Here is a 19476-nt window from a genome sequence, read left to right on the forward strand (position 1 = left end):
TGTTGTATACTGACAACAACCAAACCTAAAATTACCAACACTAAAGCAGCACAATGGAAACTAACTTAGACGAAGCCGAATTCCAAAAAAAATATTGACATTTAAAAACTAAGCAAAAGCAGGCCCATTATGACTGGTTTCGGTTTCTCCACCGATTTGCACAGGCACACTCCCTCCTTGGCCAATGTCCCGCGCCTGTAGGCCCGCTGAGCCTCATTCTGTGTCAGCGGAGGGTCAGACATCAAAGCTCCGCAGTGTCACGGCATGAAGAAACCACGCACGCTGCAACAGACGCAGGCAGCTGACGCCAGCCCCGCTCCATGTTAATTGGAGCACATCGGGTACCAGATTTTAAATAACATTCCCCCAGCCGCTGTTTCTGGGGTCAAGCACTCATGTGGCAGTATTTATAGAGTTAGCAAATTGCTTTTCAATCCCTATTCTTTTTCCAATTTCCCCTAAATCCTCCCCCTCTTTCAACACTGCGAGTGGATTATGGGGAGGGGGGGGGGGGGGGGGGGGATGAGCACCTTTCTCCCCCCCCCCCTCCCCATTGGGAGTCAGCACCTGTTTGAAGGCTGTTACAATTACCAGTAAGACACACACCAAACCCTGAAGACTCCCTTCACGTGGCATTACTAAGGTCTTTCTCATGGCAGCCTGACACAGTATTACCACACTTTATTCTCGTATGGCCAGAGTGTAAGGCCACTGGCGTCAGCAGTGTCAGTCAAGGAAACTAAGGACTGTGGCTTCCAAGGACTCGTCCCCTATACCATTTCTTGAGAATTGCTTTATGTCCCCATCAATGTGACAGAGACACAGAGAGTATGTACCTGATGATTCTAATTTCACCATGGGTGGCCTAGTGATGAAAGATACCTAAATGACATGATTTAACATGCTAGCTTTCTTAACATGAACAAGGCAACGTTCAACCTGAAACGTTTCTCCCACGTTTACATTCAACCCCACCACACATGTCAAGATTTCGTCGATAAGATTTAACATTTTTAGATAATTTAAGTGAAGTAGAGAAAATAAACAAGGTAACTTCCAAAACCACGAATTTTGCAGTTCAAAATTGTGTGTTCATAATATGCTGAATGGCACAAATGAATAAAAGAAAACACGTTACAAACATGCAAAATAGCACACATTGTTAAACACTTCTCCTAAAACACACCTGTCACAACGGTACCAAACCAGTCATCATTAGACAACACAGTCGGCGGGATCCCAAATAAATGACAGGCAGTCTGTCATCCTAGTTTAAATGATTGATTTTTAAAAACAAGTCAGGTGGTAACAGACTAATCACGATGGTGTCTGCGGGGGGACTAACACGCGTTGTAACCCATGTGTGGGGTAGAAAGGTGAATTACAAAGTTGAAACATACACATGGTCTCGAGAATACGAACAAGAGGCGAAACGGTCCACAGACGCTGCACAGAACCGTGAATAAACGCTGCTGTGTTGCAGTACAGGTTGCTTTCTGTTGCAAATGTCACTCCACACCCTTTCTGTAGGATTAATCAGTTTCCTCCCGGTGCTATGAGCATCACTTTAACGTGCCGGACCACTGGCGGTCCAAACAGACACCAGGTGCTATAGCGAATGGATTTGGAAATTGAACACAAAATCGCTTCCACAAACCTGTCAAATATGCTGGGTAAGCGTTACAAATGTTACACGTAAACAGTTCGTGGAGGATCGCCAACTTGGTTCCTAAAACGGAACGATGCCCCCAAAAAGGGTCCAAGAAGACGGATGACGACCTTAAATTCGGCGAGCGAGTTCTGGATCCGTGGACAAAACACTATAAACAAAGTTGACCTGCTGAAGTGGCGGACATTTACAAGTCAAGTGTTTATAGCGCATATAGAGTTCACGCTCCGCGGTTAAACATCCTGGCGGGGTTCGGCCACGTACCGCGGGCAACGGGCAGCTTCACTCCGGCACTTCCAGCGTGCCGCCCCGGTTCACGCACGCACTTTAGGTTCGGATGCAACACCGACAAAATAAACCCGAGGTTGAGCCGTTTAAGCAGAAATCCCCCGGGACAACCTGTGTTACCTGTAATAAATCACTCGGTACCGCCAAAGATCAAAGCATCTAGAAACACGTTTCATGGGTCCGGTTGAATATGACACTCATCACTCCACGTCTTACCTTCTCCCCCCACCACCGGCACCAGGTGAGAAACGCCACCAGAACAATTCAGACGTCCACAGGTTCTAATACGTGGTGTAAATAACCTCTCGGTGCCGGTGAACAGCGGAGACGCGAGGACCGAATCGCTCGGTACTGATCATCGCAGGCGGCTGCACGGCTCGCGGGTCTGAGCGGCTCGCGCGTCTGAGCGGCGCGGACCGGCCCGGGAGCGTCTCGCGCACTGACGCTGACATCAGCTGCTCGGAACCGACAAGACCGGGTCGCTTCTAGGGTTCGGGTTTTACATGCGCCCCTGATGATTAAATAAACAGCTACTTATAAAGGAGGAGACTGGTTGATCACCCGTCTAAAAGTTGGTCAGATATTCCAGGGAGACGGAACCGATCATTAATGTAATTTCAGAACCAAAACTGGTGATAGTTGTGATATATAAAAAAACAAAATAGAAGCAATATGCTTAGAGACAAAAGGTTGTGTAACAGGTTAAAAAAAAGTAATGTAAAGTCGTTTTGATTCACAAACTATTGGTTTACACATTCACATGTTTAGTGAGGTCATCACAAGAACAGGGTGGGAGCATTTTAATAAGGCTAAGAAAAGCGGACATTTACAGAGGTCATGATTGCGATGTTACACCACGGTCAATTGCAGAATGCACATAAACTACAAACGTTATGCGGGTTAAAACGTCTCTCTGGATTCCAGAAGCAAAACACTCCGGCCATCCTGTCCAAAATGGCAAGAACTAAAGACCCGAGATATTCGGGTAGACCTGAAGAATTACCTTCTCACTGCCTATAGTGTTGTAATCATGTTCTGGATCCTTTTAAGAAAGTACAGAATTAGCTATTGGTACTTGTGCTGGTGATTCACTCTAAAAGAGATAAGCCTAGATTTTACCATAATTATTTTGCTAAATATGACATTTAAAAATGCACTGGTATAAGCTCCATAATTCTTGAGCTTTGTATTGTCTTAAAATGCAAAAAGACACTTTTCAGACTTTGAAAGTCAGTAAAACTTTAAAACCAAGCTGAAAAAGGAAAATGTTTCACAAAAAATGCAAATACACAAGTACTTAAAGATGTATAAAAGACTAGAGCAAATATAAATTATGTATATATATACACACAAAGTTCAACTCCTTTGTCGACAAAATTTACACTTTCATTTACAATTTCAGTATGGTGTCCTCTTAACAAAGACCACAAAATATGTACATAACCACTGAAACACAGTCTCCTTTCTGTCCAAGTGGAACCTTCCAAGTAAATATAAAAAACAAAGTCCGTCTACACCATCATCAGTGCTGGTCTGTGGGCTGCCCGTCTGCTTGGCTACTTGAGCTACTGGACAAACAGCTTTGGCCAGTGTTAGCCTTGATGAAGTCACTGAGTCCATCAAAGCCCTGGCTGAAGAGGAACTCCACGTACCAGCTCCAGGATTTTCCAACCTGAGGACAGCCGTTACACACACATTATGCATTCCTGACGATGTGTCATGGACAAGACCATCTAGTGTAATCAGGCGCTTAAAACCTGATTAAAAATGAAAAACACTTCAGCAGGCATCAGTGCTCTCATTAATAAAATGGAAATTATGGTACCTTTATGGACGACAGATCCACACTCTTCCTCTCTGGCCAGCACTGATAAAGGAAATGCATAAATATTCATAATTTTACCTCTCCCTTAAATCTCAGTAGATCAGAGCTGGTCAGTGCAGTTGGACCAAAAAAGGTACTTATATTATTAAATATGACAAAAATTCTAATCTAATGCAGGTTCCATGAATAATAAAATCTGATCATAGTTTAACGAATAATCCATAAAAAATACATAAATACCACATTCATCTTGTTCAACTTTGAAAGGTATAATAAGAAGCATTTTTATGTTCTAATGGATAACTTTGGCCAACTGTTGGTCCATGTCTTGCATGACATCAAAGTGAGTGTTAGCCTGAGTGTCATGTGTCTACAAAATGGCGTAGAGTCTGACAGCAAGCACAAGCTAAAATTTTTATATGTCTTCTAATATTGGAAAATACACATTCTTTAGTGTAAAGGGGCAGGCATCAAGGCACACCCCCCATCACAAGGTAGTTTATTCATGCAAGGGTGAATGTATATTTAGTCTAAAGTGAAAGTTTCATTCAAAGGGGAAAATTTGCTCCGTGCACAGTGGTGCAAGTGAATTAGCAGCATGAGTTTGAACTCGCTGTGATCTGAATAATTTGGTCAGATCCTGCACTCTTGACTTTAAATACCAAAAGGAGCTTTGATAAGTTCTCAAATCTTAAAGATCTCACGCTCACCTTCTGATGAAACTCCAGGGCATATTTGAAGAAGGCTGGGTGGTGAACAAGGTCAAAGCAGCTCCAGTGATCAGGCACTTTGCTCTGGATCAGCAGTCCCTCATCCACCTCAATGCCCGTACCCGATAAGAACGCCTTGGAATTCCACAGACAGCTCACCATGGCTACCAAGTGCTGGTTAAACTCCTGGTATGTGATTCTGCTTATGTGAAAAGTTTGCTGCAATTTAAAGAGATGAAATACATTTCACTTTTTCCAGCAAGCAAGGGCTGAGGTAGCGCTGAACCAAATTCCAACCTACCATACTTGTTTCGGCTGAGGAAACTGAGTAAACAGCTCTATGATATTTATGTGCTCCGAGAGCACTTCAAACAGAATTTACAAAATCTTTACAAATGGGTGCAACAAATGGCAAACCATTTTTGTCTTCTTTCGCATGCTCTCCATCAAACCTTTATGAAGAAGTGTTTGTTCAAGTTTTCAGGCATTGGCTTTAGTTATGCTTGTCAGCTAACCAGACTAAAGAAAGCAGCAGCAACTAAGGAAAGACATTTTACTGAGCCATAACAGAGCTACACCACACACCCTGAAGCATGTTAGCATTCAAGTGTTCCAATAAACACAATTGGAAACCATTTACTTGTGCCACAGAGTAGTGGTATGAAATTACTTTAGCCTTAAACAGAATGTATTGCTGCTTTAAGCGTTCCTCATTCAACATGTAGTTTAGTCCACTAAGACACATTATGCTGAACATATTTAGTTGTGCACCACCGAAAGAATACATTCAGGTGAATTATGGGATATTTTGTCTTGATGAAGTCACATTTGGCCTTCCCAGCATCAAACATTCACTTATAGGATGTAGAACACCTTTTAAGAAACATGAATGACCAAGTCCAATTTTAATCAGAGAGTTGTTTAAATGGTTCCTGTGCCCGGAGGCTTCGCTAGCTAACCGCAACTTTCCATCCTCCTGTCCTGAGCAGGTAAGACAAACACCTTAATTTCCCCCACCTTCCATGAAATAACATCATGGATTCCTAAAGCACAGACTTGAAGGTCTTTTTAATTTAGCCATTATTAGTGAATTATGCAAAAACAAAACCCTTGAAGTAACTCAGTTTGTTATTCAGGTCACAACTGCACACCGGTCTGCATACTGGTCTTATAACACAATCTCCTCATCTCCCTCCTACCTCTCTATGTTGGCCTTGTTTTTTGGCCAGGGTGAGGTTTTTCCGGTATCTGTGGAACAGGAAAAAATAAAATAAAATAAATCATGGAGTACAGATCAAATCATCAACAAAAGTATACATGAAAGTTCTGACAGTTGAATAGTTAGATGTTTATATGTGCTTTTATTCAGTGTGGTTCAGCGTGCTTACAAGTTCAAAGACGTTATAAGACAACACAGCTGCACTGCTATCCGGTGCTTAAAAGACCTAGCCTTTAGTTTAATATGCAACTAAGATGAGCTTTATTATGACACGAGATCTCTAAGAACGGCTCCAAAAATAGCAACAGAAGAAAACGACCACCGCCTACAACATACAGCAGCCTCTTACATACAACACGCTTAATTAACCAGTGACTCCCCAGCCAGACGCTCTCTTTATTCTTATGTAAAGGGTTTGTTTGAACTGATAAAGAACCATTCGGAGGCAACATAATGAAGGATTATTTGAGTAATTAACCCATTCGACAGCATTCAGATCCACTTCCCTAAAGCCCACCGGGCTGTATATATGAGCAGCGGGAACCGTGGTCCGTGTCTTCCACCAAGCACTTCTGCCACCTGCACTGTATTTGCCACTGAATCTAAGCAACGTTTTCTTTGACCTATGCTTAAAACTAATTGTTTTTAGAATTTAGTTAACATATTTACTAAACATGATACATGCATATAAACAAAATGTTTTGCATAAAGTATGGAGAAATTCTGCAGCCGATGTATGACATAGCCAAGGCTTACCTAAACATGATGTAACCCAGGCGATCCACGCTGACAGAGTCTGTGGCGAGAAGAGCTGGGTAAAACACATCAGCTGGGGGCATGATGACCAGAGGCAAGCCATACTTCACAAACATATCACACACCTAGAAACAGGGCCCAACACACACACGCACACACACACGCACACACACGCGCACACGTTCATCCGCAAAAGTTACAATCGTCACACTGCTGGGTTTTTAGCACAAACAATTCGACCCCCTAAAAAGCAGCCAGCTGTGCGTACCGTCTCATAGAAGGTGAGTGTGTGGTTGAGGAGCAGCACATGACAGTTCTCCAGACGCAGTCCCTCACCAGCCAGGCGTCCCACGAACCGCACCAGCTCTATGACTGTATCCACAAAGCCGGACAGGGTCATAGTGCTGGGAAGAGCAAACACTCTGGTTATTTTCATCACACCCTCTAAAGTGAAAGACAGTCAGCTTACGGCACAGAGTGGAATATGAACTAAATAGGAGTCCTAAATTACATTTAGTATGCACCAGATGTGCCTCTGCCTCATACTTCTGAGGAAGAGTTAAATATGAATATTTTCCCAACATCCATTGAAGTAACTGACAAAGAGAAGCAGTGGAATATAAAAAAATGAGTGTCCTAAATTGCATTTAGTATTCAGCAAATGTGCTCTCCCATTGCAGTACGCACTTAGACCACCCCGGCCCAAACAAGAGCTAAGGGTGATCGTACCATAGACCACCCCAGCCCAAACCACAGCTAAGGGTGATCGTACCATAGACCACCTCAGCCCAAACCACAGCTAAGGGTGATCGTACCATAGACCACCTCAGCCCAAACCACAGCTAAGGGTGATCGTACCATAGACCACCTCAGCCCAAACCACAGCGAAGGGTGATCGTACCATAGTCCACCTCAGCCCAAACCACAGCTAAGGGTGATCGTACCATAGGCCACCTCAGCCCAAACCACAGCTAAGGGTGATCGTACCATAGACCACCTCAGCCCAAACCACAGCTAAGGGTGATCGTACCATAGACCACCTCAGCCCAAACCACAGCGAAGGGTGATCGCACCGATGCATAACAAATAGAAGCAGTCAAATACGGTGCTGACCTTCATCTTAATTCCTCCTTCAGCTGTGCATCCCAGTAATGTAATAAAAAAAAAATCAGCAAATCAGCAGGCAGTGAGTGGCAGTACACTGAAGCAAGGGAGCCATCCTGCACACTTCATTACCCACAGTTCCACAGCGCACTCTCTATATAGAAAAACCAGACAGGGCATGACCACGACCATGACCTTGACCACAACCATGACCTTGACTGACTGGCAGTTTCTTCTGAATTTACAGTGTCACATCTCTGAGGTAAAAGCAGTCGTGATTAAAAGGATTTTGATAATATGCAGTTAACTGCAGTGAGTCCTCAGGACTGCATAATATTTAAAAAAAAATATGTTGATAGAGGGGAAAATCTCATTTACATGAACCATTACTGGGAAACATGATTTTAAGATTGGAACAGCAGCAAATATTTGTAAAATCAGCATCATTTAAATCACGCCCATGTTCTTCGAGTCTGCATCACCATCTGTTTAACTACGTAAACACAATTCCTATTCTTAAATCACCTATGGCTGATTCTAATACTACTGGGGAGAATTCCACGTCTAAAGGGGATGGTCACCAAAGCTCTGGAGGGTGGCAGGAGGGATTGTAAGGCTAGCCGAAGATGGCGGAGAGTGCCGGCGGGTTTATAAGGAAGCAGATGATCAGATGTGTATGGTGGAGAAAGATTATTAAGAGCTTTGTAAGTAAGCAGGATCTGGTATTTTATAAGGAGCCAGTTCCGATGTTGAAGAACGGGTGTAATGACTATGAGCAGCAGAGTTCTGAAACATCGAGACTTCGAACAACAGATCTAAAACCTGATACTAAAGGCCTGATAGCAAAAATATATAACAGTACAGTGAAGGCTCATTCAGAGGCTGACTTCAAGCTTAAGACCAAATGGGAAGCCGATTGAGAAAGGAAAAAGCTGGACAATGAGTGGTGGTCAAAAGCTTTGTTAAGAATTAGATAAGTTTTGGGCAGACATTTTTTCAACTCTATCAAAGGTATTCAATTTGAATTTGGCCCCTGATTCCCTGTGGGCAATTTTTGGGGAACCCGAGGTCATTCCGACTTGCAGGTCCAACACACGTGATGCCATAGCCTTCACCTTATTGTTAGCAAGACGGAGGATTCTCTTGAGCTGGAAGTCTCCAGCCTCACCTTCATATTCATTGTAGTTAAAGGATGTGGTGTTTTTTCTCAGTTTGGAGAGGATAAAGTTTGGCCTTTGGAGCACTGTCCAAATTTTACAAATCTCACTGAGTTGGTGGTTGAGGGGGAGGAGGAGTCTTGACTTTCTTTCTATTTATATGTATGTATTTATTTATTTATTGTCTTTATTATTTTATTTACCTATTATCACTTAATTGTTTTTATGTGTATGTATGTATGTATGTATGTATGTATATGCATGTGTATTATATTATATTATATATATTCGCTTTCTCTTAAATTCAGTATTTCTGTTAAGTGGTTGTATGTGTCTGTCTGGTTAGTATAAGTGATGTATATGTGTATGTTCAGGGTAATATGTTAAAAAATAAAAAAAATTATTTTTTTTTAATGAAAAAAACGGTGACTTCTAGACAAATGTTTGAAATGTATACCAGTTTGTTGCCGTTTCATGCCAAGTCATCAATAAATAAAATAAAAATTAAAAAAAGAATATATGTATCGACTCGAAGATAACACCCAGTTTACACACCGTGTGTGTTTCTTGCTTTATACAAGAAATTTTATATTAACTAAACAAATTTTTTTGTCTGGTTTGTCTTCATAAAACAGTAGTTTTATTCCTATATGCTTATTAAAACATCTAATACACGAAATATAAGGCGAGGCAGTGCAGGGGAAAGGATGTAATGACGCGGGGTCTCACACTGTGCCATTGCTGTTGAGGCTGATGTCCAGGCCGTTGTCCAGAGCGTTGACAGAGTGCCAGGTCAACCATTTCAGCAGCATGCTGCCCAGACACTCCAGGACGCTGCACTATAGGAGGAGGACACAATACAGGAGAGCTTACACAGTGTGTCACTCTTTACAAGAGCAAGACCACCACATCAGGCGTGCAAATGTAACATCTGTCTCCTTTATGTCTGTGGAACATCTGGGACGTGAGGTGATCAGGAGGAAACAATCGCATACATACCTTAAAGAACACAGAAGAGGTGAAGTAAAGTTGCATCAGTGGCTCAAAGAGAAGCGTTTTGATATCTGCAGGCAATGAACAGAAAATACATTCTAACCGTCCATACAAGAATGCTTACGCAAAGGGTAAACAACAACAACAACACCACCACCACCACCATCATTAAACGGATATATGAAGGCAGAGATAGCAGCGGGAGGCTGGCAGCACACACACCTCTAGACCCTGCTTGGCACAGTCTTTGCCCCAAACAAGTGCAATGATGTAACAGTCCAGCAAACAAGAAGAGGGCCCCTAGTACATTACCAAGCCAAGTCAAACATCCTATTTACTCGAAGCACTATAGTTGCGCTATTAAAACAGGCCTGTTTTGAAGGCTGCATAAATTACCTAAGAGCACACTACGGGAACTAATAAGACCCTCCACCGCAGACAACAGCATATGCCCTGCAGTCAAGCGTGGAAAGATCTGGAGAAATGTAGAAGAGGACGGGCAATCTGAGAGAAGAGCCCAACCGTACTTACGGTGGCAGGGCATCAAGGGAATGTAGCTGAGCAGGTCCAGGACCTGGGAGCGCAGCAGAGAGCCGTCCCACACGCTCAGGAACTTGTAGAGGAAGCTCTCGGTGCTGAAGAAACTCTCCTGAGAAGAAGGAAGAAGAACAGGAGCTTCTGCTTTTAAAGTGGCCCTGACAAAGGAACCAGCAGGGTTCTGACAAAAAAGAAGAGCATGAACTTAAAAGGCGAGCGTGTCCTGCAGGACGATGCCTTGACCAGCTTGTCCACCATGTTCAATGACCCTGTGGCCCAACTCTACAGCCAAGTCCTAAATGTCTTGCTTTTCAAACCCAAGCGAGTGGCGGTGTTACCTGGAGGAACTGCTGCGAGGAGAGGATGGTAGTGAGGAAGGCCTTGGACTCGGCTTGGTGGCCCAAGCCCCAGTCCACAGGGCAAAGCAGGAACTCTGGCCAAAAAAATAAAAGCATGCAGCTTTAAAGTGACCAGTTCACGTAAGGGAGGACGATAACAAACCAAGCAGACCAAAAGCTCTTGAATGGTGTGGTGGGTTTTGTTCATCTGAAAGCGTGGGGGGGCTCGTCATACCCTCCTGCAGTGCGTGACCGAGCCAGAAGTTGAGGCGCAGGAAAGCAGACTCGTCCTGTACACAGTCCAGGTAATGGAGTGCCAGAGAAGATCCCAGAAGAGACCCCATTTGGGCCGGCAGCTGAAACAGAAGGTAAGTCCTAAGTGCCAAGGAGCACAATCCTATCCCAAACCCATCAGCGCTGCAGGGCCCTTGACTGTAGGCGTCTCAATAAATGGCAACCTATCACATTTATATTTATCCATGTTTTCAGCCCTCTTGAGAACCTCTCTGAGCGGACCCGACTGAATACAATGGACACAGATGGCAGGAGTCAGATGCAAAACGTAAACTATAATTTTCACATACTCAGATATTCAGACATGCACCCCCCCCCCCACGTCATTTTTGTACACTATGCAATTTTTGTCCATGTCATTTTTGTCAATGTGCAAGCAGCTGCTTCTCAATATGGACACTTGAGCACATGAATAAATAAATAAATAAATAAATAAACACATAATACAGTGACAGCTTGTGAATGGATATGGCTCATACCATAACCAAGGAGAAAATGCATGATTCATCAGAGAAAAGATTGGTTTTAATCACGGCAGCTGTGGCGGGAGAGAACCAAGAGCCTTTGCTGTAGGCATAACCGATTTGTTTTCAGTGCATGAGTTCAACCCACTGGCTCGGTGCATTTCCCCCTCCACAACCCGCCCACCCGTACCATAAAGGTCTTGTCACACATGTTGGATCAACAGACTGGGGACGGGACAGGACGGGGGGGGGGGGGGGGGGGTAATCTAGCGTGAAGTTTAAGGACAACATGCCTGACACTCCTGAAGTTCGTGAGATCTAACCCAAGTCTGCCACCTATCTGCCAAGAGTTGTGAGCACCTCATTGTAACCAAACTCACACATCACATGGCAGTAAATCAAGAGCCATTTCTGTTTTTTTGGGGGTTTTTTTTGCAGTAAAAAAGCCACACAGATAAAGTGTCTCAGTGGACAGATTAATGTAGTCAAATGTCATTGAGATGCATTACAGCTGAGTACCATAAGCTTTCTACACTTGTCTTGTGATGACAGAGCTCCACCATGAGACCAAAGAAAAAACTGCAGCATAAATCATCAATTGAAGGAAGAACAGCTAGGGTTATGTTGCCCTTTTACTGACATCCCTCCTGACAATGATGGATCCCAGGTCACCCGTCATCTATGATGTCTTATTCCTGCATCATTTCCAAACACCTCATCCAAATAAGAAAGTACTGAACTACTGTCTGTGGTGCGTGTGTGTACGCAGAGATCACTACTGTGTGTCATGTGTATGAACCTCTACTATTATTAAGATTAATGGATTATTTTAATGTTGGAACCACTGGCGGTGACATCAAATAATGACACCCCATCACTGTGTTAAAGTTTATTTACTACTTTATTAGGTACACCTTAATAGTACCGGGTTAGACCCCCTTTTGTCTTCAGAACTGCCTTAATCCTTCGTGGCATAGATTCAACAAGGTACTGGAAACATTCCTCAGAGAGTCTGGTCCATATTGACATGATAGCATCACACAGATGCTGCAGATTTGTCGGCTGCACATCCATGATGTGAATCTCCTGTTCCACCACATCCCAAAGGTGCTCTATTGGACTGAGATCTGGTGACTGTGAACTCATTGTCATGTTCAAGAAACCAGTCTGAGATTATTCATTCTTTATGACATCTTTATGACATCCTGCTGGGAGTAGACATCAGAAGATGGGTACACTGTGGTCATAAAGGGATGGACATGGTCAGCAACAATACTCAGGTAGGCTGCGGCATTAACTTGACGCGATGCTCAATTGGTACTAAATTGGTATCCCCCACTCCATTGCACCACCACCAGCAGTCTGAACCACTGATGCAAGGCAGGATGGATCCATGCTTTCATGTTGTCGACACCAAATTCTGACACTACCATCCGAATGTTGCAGCAGAAATTGAGACTCATCAGATCAGGCAACGTTTTCCCAATCTTCTGTTGTCCAATTGTGGTGAGCCTGTGTGAATTGTAGCCTCGGTTTCCTGTTCTTAGCTGCTGTAGTCCATCTCCCTCAAGGTTTGACGTTGTGTTCAGAGATGCTCTTCTGCATGCCTCAGTTGTAACGATTGGTTGAGTTACTGTTGGCGTTCTGTCAGCTCGAACCAGTCTGGCCATCTACAAGGCATTTGCGCCCACAGAACTGGATCGTTGGATAGTTTCTCTTTTTCGGACAATTCTCTGTAAACCCTAGAGATGCTTGTGGTTGAAAATCCCAGTAGATCAGCAGTTTCTGAAATACTCAGACAAGCCCGTCTGGCACCAACATCCATGCCACATTTAAAGTCACTTAAATCACATTTCTTCCCCATTCTGAGACTCGGTTTGAACTGCAGCAGATTGTGTTGGCCATGTTGCTGCCATGTGATTGGCTGATTCAACATTTGCGTTAATGAGCCGTTTGACAAATGTACAGTACCTAATAAAGTGGTCAGTGAGTGTAGATGAGGGAGTTCATCTTCCAGCACCAATAACCAGATCCCATTATAGTAAGCTGAACAGACTTTGCCATTTGCTGAATTTTCACATCATATTCATATAATCATTTGAGTTCAATGGAAGCCCATTCCCACCACCTAAAATAAATAAATAAAAAACAGCACATATATATTTCTCATTATTAAGTAAATTGATATCTCATTATTTCGAGATACTAAGTCGTTATTTCGAGATACTATCTCAAAATAATGACTTAGTATCTCAAAATAATGACTTAGTAAGTCATTATTTCGAGATACTATAGTATCTCGAAATAACGACTTGGTATCTCGAAATAATGAGATAGCAATTTACTTAATAATGAGAAAAATATATATATGTGCTGTTTTTTTTTTTAGGTGGCGGGAATGGGCTTCCATAGAGTTCAGATACTGAGGTTCATTTAATAAAAAAAACATTTAAAAAGAAATCATTCCACATGCAAATGTTATCTTTTTCTCCCACAGATGAGACAGCTCCACTCATCTAGGATTATTTATGACTTTTGTATGATGTTATATTTCTTTAAAATGTGTTAATTTCACCCAATCTGATACCTTATCGGCATAGTACTGATAAACGTGCTTGTTAAATGATGGCTGCAAGCAAACATCCAACACTTGTGGAACGCATTTATGTTTTAAAGAGTTCTTTTTATATAGTTAATTCTTATATTCCTTAACACTTGTACTTAAGTATATATTATATAGTTAATTTTGCTATTTGACAGTTTACACTGCTAATGGCAAATTGCTCCATTTATGACTAAATAATAAATGTGATTAGCACTCAAACTCTGCAATACCTAAAAGTACAGACAGCAGCTGACTACAAAAATATTCTATTCATCATGTGCGTGTTCATTAGATGAAACCCTGATTGCTTACATCATTCTAACCCTAACTTGCTATGCTGGTTTTAACTCACATTAAACCCCTTGTAGTGGTGCAGTGTACCAACACCCGGCCAGCGTGCTCAACTTCCCAACAAGGCTGAAGTATTTCTAATAAAGTGCATATTCCGTATATTAGGCCTCCGTGTTAATCATTAAAGGCAACGAAGCAATAACCCTGCAATGCCACTGTTCCATGGCTTGTACAAGTAAGAACCAAGCAGACATACATCTCCTCACTTTACTTCCGCTCTATTAAGACCTTAAATGATCCTTATAGGAGTCCAAATTTAGAGGAAGACTTGCAGCGCACATTATTGAAGACTACAGAGCCCTCCTAAATGTTTTAAAGCACTAAAACAGCTTAAACACAAAAAATTTGTGCACTGCAGACATATCAATTACACATTCAACATCCCTAAAGACAGATGTACAACCAATGCATGTAGGGGGTGTCCAAACTCATCCTATGACGATGGTTTGGAGGTGTGAAGATGGTGAACAGGTGAACGGTTTGAGTGGTGCTACCTCTATATTGTGGATGTTGTGGAGCAGCTCGGTAAAGGAACGCAGTTCCTGCAGACGGACAACTCTGCTCTGAGAACTGCTGTAAAATGCTGAGCTCAAAGCAGGCACGTCGAGGTGATGAAGTTTCTGTGATTGATGATAAAGAACGTAACGTTAGCACCATAACTAGCATGTTGGACATAGAAACTTGTGACCATGACCTCTGCAACGATATTTGGTCTGCTGGCTATTTGAGTGACAGAGTACTGCAAAAGCAGTCCCAATGCCACTGAAGGGCCACTGAATACAGCAGAATGCTGGCACTCCACCCACTCTGGGAAATCACAGAGCTGTGTGCTCCCCCAATTACACTGGAGAATCGTTACATAACCATCCCTGCCCAAGACAAACCTTCACTGAATCACCCTTGTATTTGAAAATTTCACCAATCCAGACTGATGACAGCAGGACGCCATGCTGCTTTAAGCAAGTCTCACCCTTTTCCTCGAGACAGGCTTCTCCTTCACCTCCACGGAGAGGCTGTGATCGGCCAACATATGACTCCTGTTCTTCCGCTGTACAGCACTTAGAGCTGCCTTCCAGGTGGAATTGTGATTCTTGAAGCCAGTCTTCAGAGAGAAAACACACACACACACACACACACACACACACACACACACACACACACACACACACACACACACACACACACACACACACACACACACACACACAGGCCAACTGATTGTCAGACACAAAGACGTTCATGATGATCAGAGTGAACATTACCACTCTTAAAGGCAGATATACTGACCCTCAGTCGAGATGGCATTGAAAGAGTCACCAGGTCAGGGCAGAAAACCTTGTAGAGGGCCAGCAGCTGCATCAAAAAGGGCTGCTTCCCCTGTTGGAGAGCACAGAACAAATGGAACAGGCAAACCACCCTAAAAATCAACACCCTCGTCCCAAAGTTGAGACTGAAGCTCACATCAAGGGCAGGAGCAAAACAGGACAAGTTACGTGAACCACACATGTGCGCTAAATCTTCAGCAAAATACCTGCTGATGTCAGAGGAGATAGTAAACAAATAAAGAGCCCTTACGATTCGAGACTGGATCTCCAGCAGTTTTCTCACTCTGAAAGGTTGGACTGTGGAGAACAGCAAACACAAGACAGTGTATGATATGCACATAGCTGCTGTGACCAAGACAAAAGCATTCAGATAAATGTCTCATGTTTAAAACATACCGTGCTCCCTCATTGTTAAAAGGTACAACAAGTGGCAGATGAAAGGACACTGAAACGAAAAAGAGTTCTTAAGAAATTACAAAGATAGTTCCTAAAAGCATGTGCAAATACCAGAAGAAACACAGCTAAGGCACGAAGACAAAATTCAACGTACCAGATTCTCTTCAGTAATAAAGCTGAAAATAAAGCCATAGATGGCTCTCAGGTGATCTTTGCAGTCAATAAGGTCAAAAATGGTGAGAACCCAGCGCAGAAAAAGAACCTGGGGGAGGGGGGTTGTAAAATAGGAAGCTGAGCATTTTTGACAAGTTAAACAATATAAGGAGATGACTGATATACAAGCATTCCCAACTGCTTTTCACCTTAGCGTTCACTGGCATTTTTCCCACGCACAGCCATGACATCCCTCGCACAATGGCCTCTTGAGGTACAACTGAAGCAGGTACCAGAAACTTCAAAACTCGAGAACAGGTCACGCTACCTGGGTAATGGAGAAAACACATACAATAATGCAGCCACTACTCCAAACCATTAACAGCTTTAGAAGTGTACGTTCTTTTAAAAAAATCTGCATTAAACGCATGATGACCCAAGTTTTTAATAACACAAGCTATATAACAGCTTTAACCAACATCAACTTTGCCTTTTCTTTCTCCTGGTTTTGTTGCTGCTTGTGATTTGTTCTAGTATACATCTTGTGAAGCGTCCTTGGGTATGAGAAATGTTATTATTAACATTAGGATGACCTTACCTGCACGGAGACTTAATGCCAAGTTTAGAAGTAACGAGACAGCTTCTGGGGGGAGACCCTGACTAAGGGCAACCGTCTCCACCACAACCAAGTTTCTCTCCAGTTCATCGTTTCCTTTTACAACAGTGCCTTCCTTCACTATCAACATAAACAGACAAATCAAAAGTTAACAGGAAAGTGGGGATTCATCATAGATTGTATGTATAGTCTATGGGATTCACATGGAGATAATGTCATTCCTGTCAGTTTCTCTGGTTAGGGTTATGTATTGACATAATGAATAATAGTTATTTACCCAAACATGTAAATAAAAAATAAGATATGGTGCCCTAGATCACTCTTGTGTTTACGTAAAAAAATTTTGTTGTTACACCAAAATCTGTAAACACCAGAAGAACAGGTTACAATTTCTAACGGATGTAGTCAGTATATGTACAGTCATGGCCAAACGTTTTGAGAATGATACAAATATTAATTTTTACAAAGTCTACTGCTTCAGTTTTTTATAATGGCAATTTGCATATAATCCAGAATGTTATAAAGAGTGATCAGCTTAACAGCAATTAATTGCAAAGTCAATATTTGCCTAGAAAATGAACTTTATCCCCCAAAACACATTTCAACTTCATTGCAGCCCTGCCTTAAAAGGACCAGCTAACATCGTTTCAGTGATTGCTCCATTAACTCAGGTGTGGGTGTTGATGAGGACAGGGCTGGAGATCAATCTGTCATGATTAAGTAAGAATGACACCACTGGACACTTTAAAAGGAGGCTGGTGCTTGTCATCATCGTTTCTCTTCTGTTAACCATGGTTATCTCTAAAGAAACACGTGCAGTCATCATTGCACTGCACAAACATGGCCTAACAGGGAAGAGTATCGCAGCTGGAAAGATTGCACCTCAGTCAACAATATATCGCATCATCCAATCCTTCAAGGAGAGAGGTTACATTGTTGCCAAAAAAGCTCCAGGACCGTATCGGGCTACCAGCAGTGCAGAGCTTGCTCAGGAATGGCAGCAGGCAGGTGTGAGTGCATCTGCACGCACTGTGAGGACGAGACTCTTGGAGCAAGGCCTGGTCTCAAGGAGGGCAGCAAAGAAGCCACTTCTCTCCAGAAAAAACATCAGGGACAGACTGATATTCTGCAAAAGGTACAGGGAGTGGACTGCTGAGGACTGGGGTGAAGTCATTTTCTCTGATGAATCCCCCTTCCGATTGTTTGGGACATCTGGAAAACAGCTTGTTCGGAGAAGACGAGGTGAGCGCTACCACCTGTCTTGTCTCATGCTAACTGTAAAGCATCCTGAAACCATTCATGTGTGGGGTTGCTTCTCAGCCACGGGAATCGGCTCTCTCACAGTCTTGCCTAAAAACACAGCCATGAATAAAGAATGGTACCAGAATGTCCTCCGTACCAGAACAGTACCATCATAATAAAGGAGTTAGACCAATAAAAATGTTTTTGGGTGTTGTGATTTCTGACAGCTGTGTGCTGCTGACTCTCTGCTGATCCCAGACGCAGATGTATTTGCGTTAACTTGTGTGAGAAGATCACAACAGAAACGCTTGTAAACATTAGGATCGGATCGGAACAGTGCCAGGAGTGGGTCGGTCGGGAATTTGGGTTCAACACCGTTCGCACAGTTCTCACGTGTCCCAGTCCAAAGTGCAAGCAGACACAGTTCTGGTCGGTACTGCTGCAACACTGAACACAGACACAGTTCTGGTCGGTACTGCTGCAACACTGAACACAGACACAGTTCTGGTCGGTACTGCTGCAACACTGAACACAGACACAGTTCTGGTCGGTACTGCTGCAACACTGACTGAACACAGACACAGTTCTGGTCGGTACTGCTGCAACACTGACTGAACACAGACACAGTTCTGGTCGGTACTGCTGCAACACTGACTGAACACAGACACAGTTCTGGTCGGTTCTGCTGCAACACTGACTGAACACAGACACAGTTCTGGTCGGTACTGCTGCAACACTGAACACAGACGAACCTCCAGAAAACGTTTGATCACTGAAGACCCAAACAAGAGACAACTAACATAGCTAGCCAACTCCCCCCCCCCCCCACACACACACACACTCTCACTCTCTCTCTCTCTCTCTCTCTCTCAGCGAGTTAGAGAGCTAACAAACCAAGCCCAACCAGTCTCATCTACTGACGACGAGATTGTTGTTGTTGTTAAATGATGTAAAGTTAGCCGACTAGCTAGCTACCTCCAGTATGAGCAGGCGAGTTAACTACAGGTCAGAGATGCCCGACCCAGACCCGGACCCACACCCAGACCTCTTACCTTGGGAGAAGTAGCTGAGCGCCAGCTGTAAGGGGTTCGCCTCGCTTCTCTTCCTCACGTTCCCCGCCACACGTACACTCCGGCCGCTGGGAGGCTGTAATTGTGTGGACGTCTCCGACACTAACCCGGACAGGTTAGACACACACGCCATTGTGCCACATATCGAGACCGAGCGAGATGGAGTCACCGCAACTTCCGCCCGCGAGACGATTCAAATTCAACCAGCCGCGCGACCGTTTGGACATGCGCATTGAGTTACTTCCGGTTTTGCTAACGCAAACCGAGGCGCGAATTGGGATTTTTATCAAAGTGACGTCAGTGTAGTGTATTTATCAAAAGCGTGGTAAACAACAACAAACAAAAAAACCTAATAGTTAAACGG

The 19476-nt window shown here is 43.3% G+C and overlaps 2 protein-coding genes across 2 annotated transcripts in view; both read right to left on the reverse strand.

Annotated features, from left to right (window-relative positions):
* The window catches only part of drp2 (dystrophin related protein 2), a 100616-nt gene extending 98304 nt beyond the window's left edge, over window positions 1-2312 (reverse strand). Inside the window, 1 exon segment of the mRNA XM_076995125.1 lies at window positions 2174-2312. The gene's annotated coding sequence lies outside the window, so the exon portion shown is untranslated.
* Window positions 2313-2740: 428 nt separating this feature from the next.
* On the reverse strand, window positions 2741-19327 carry cenpi (centromere protein I). The gene is made up of 20 exons (XM_076995135.1): window positions 19095-19327; window positions 16783-16920; window positions 16394-16512; window positions 16186-16293; window positions 16032-16080; window positions 15886-15932; window positions 15598-15687; window positions 15281-15412; window positions 14805-14930; window positions 10832-10952; window positions 10597-10691; window positions 10253-10370; window positions 9728-9792; window positions 9458-9567; window positions 6736-6871; window positions 6468-6592; window positions 5692-5740; window positions 4493-4711; window positions 3783-3824; window positions 2741-3629 (listed from the first exon to the last, which is right to left on the reverse strand). Exons 1-20 carry the CDS (start codon window positions 19243-19245, stop codon window positions 3480-3482), a joined length of 2190 nt encoding a protein of 729 aa, XP_076851250.1. The 5' UTR covers window positions 19246-19327; the 3' UTR covers window positions 2741-3479.
* Window positions 19328-19476: the final 149 nt, after the last annotated feature.

Source organism: Brachyhypopomus gauderio, unplaced genomic scaffold (assembly GCF_052324685.1).
Source record: "Brachyhypopomus gauderio isolate BG-103 unplaced genomic scaffold, BGAUD_0.2 sc182, whole genome shotgun sequence".
In the NCBI taxonomy this organism is placed as follows: domain Eukaryota; kingdom Metazoa; phylum Chordata; class Actinopteri; order Gymnotiformes; family Hypopomidae; genus Brachyhypopomus; species Brachyhypopomus gauderio.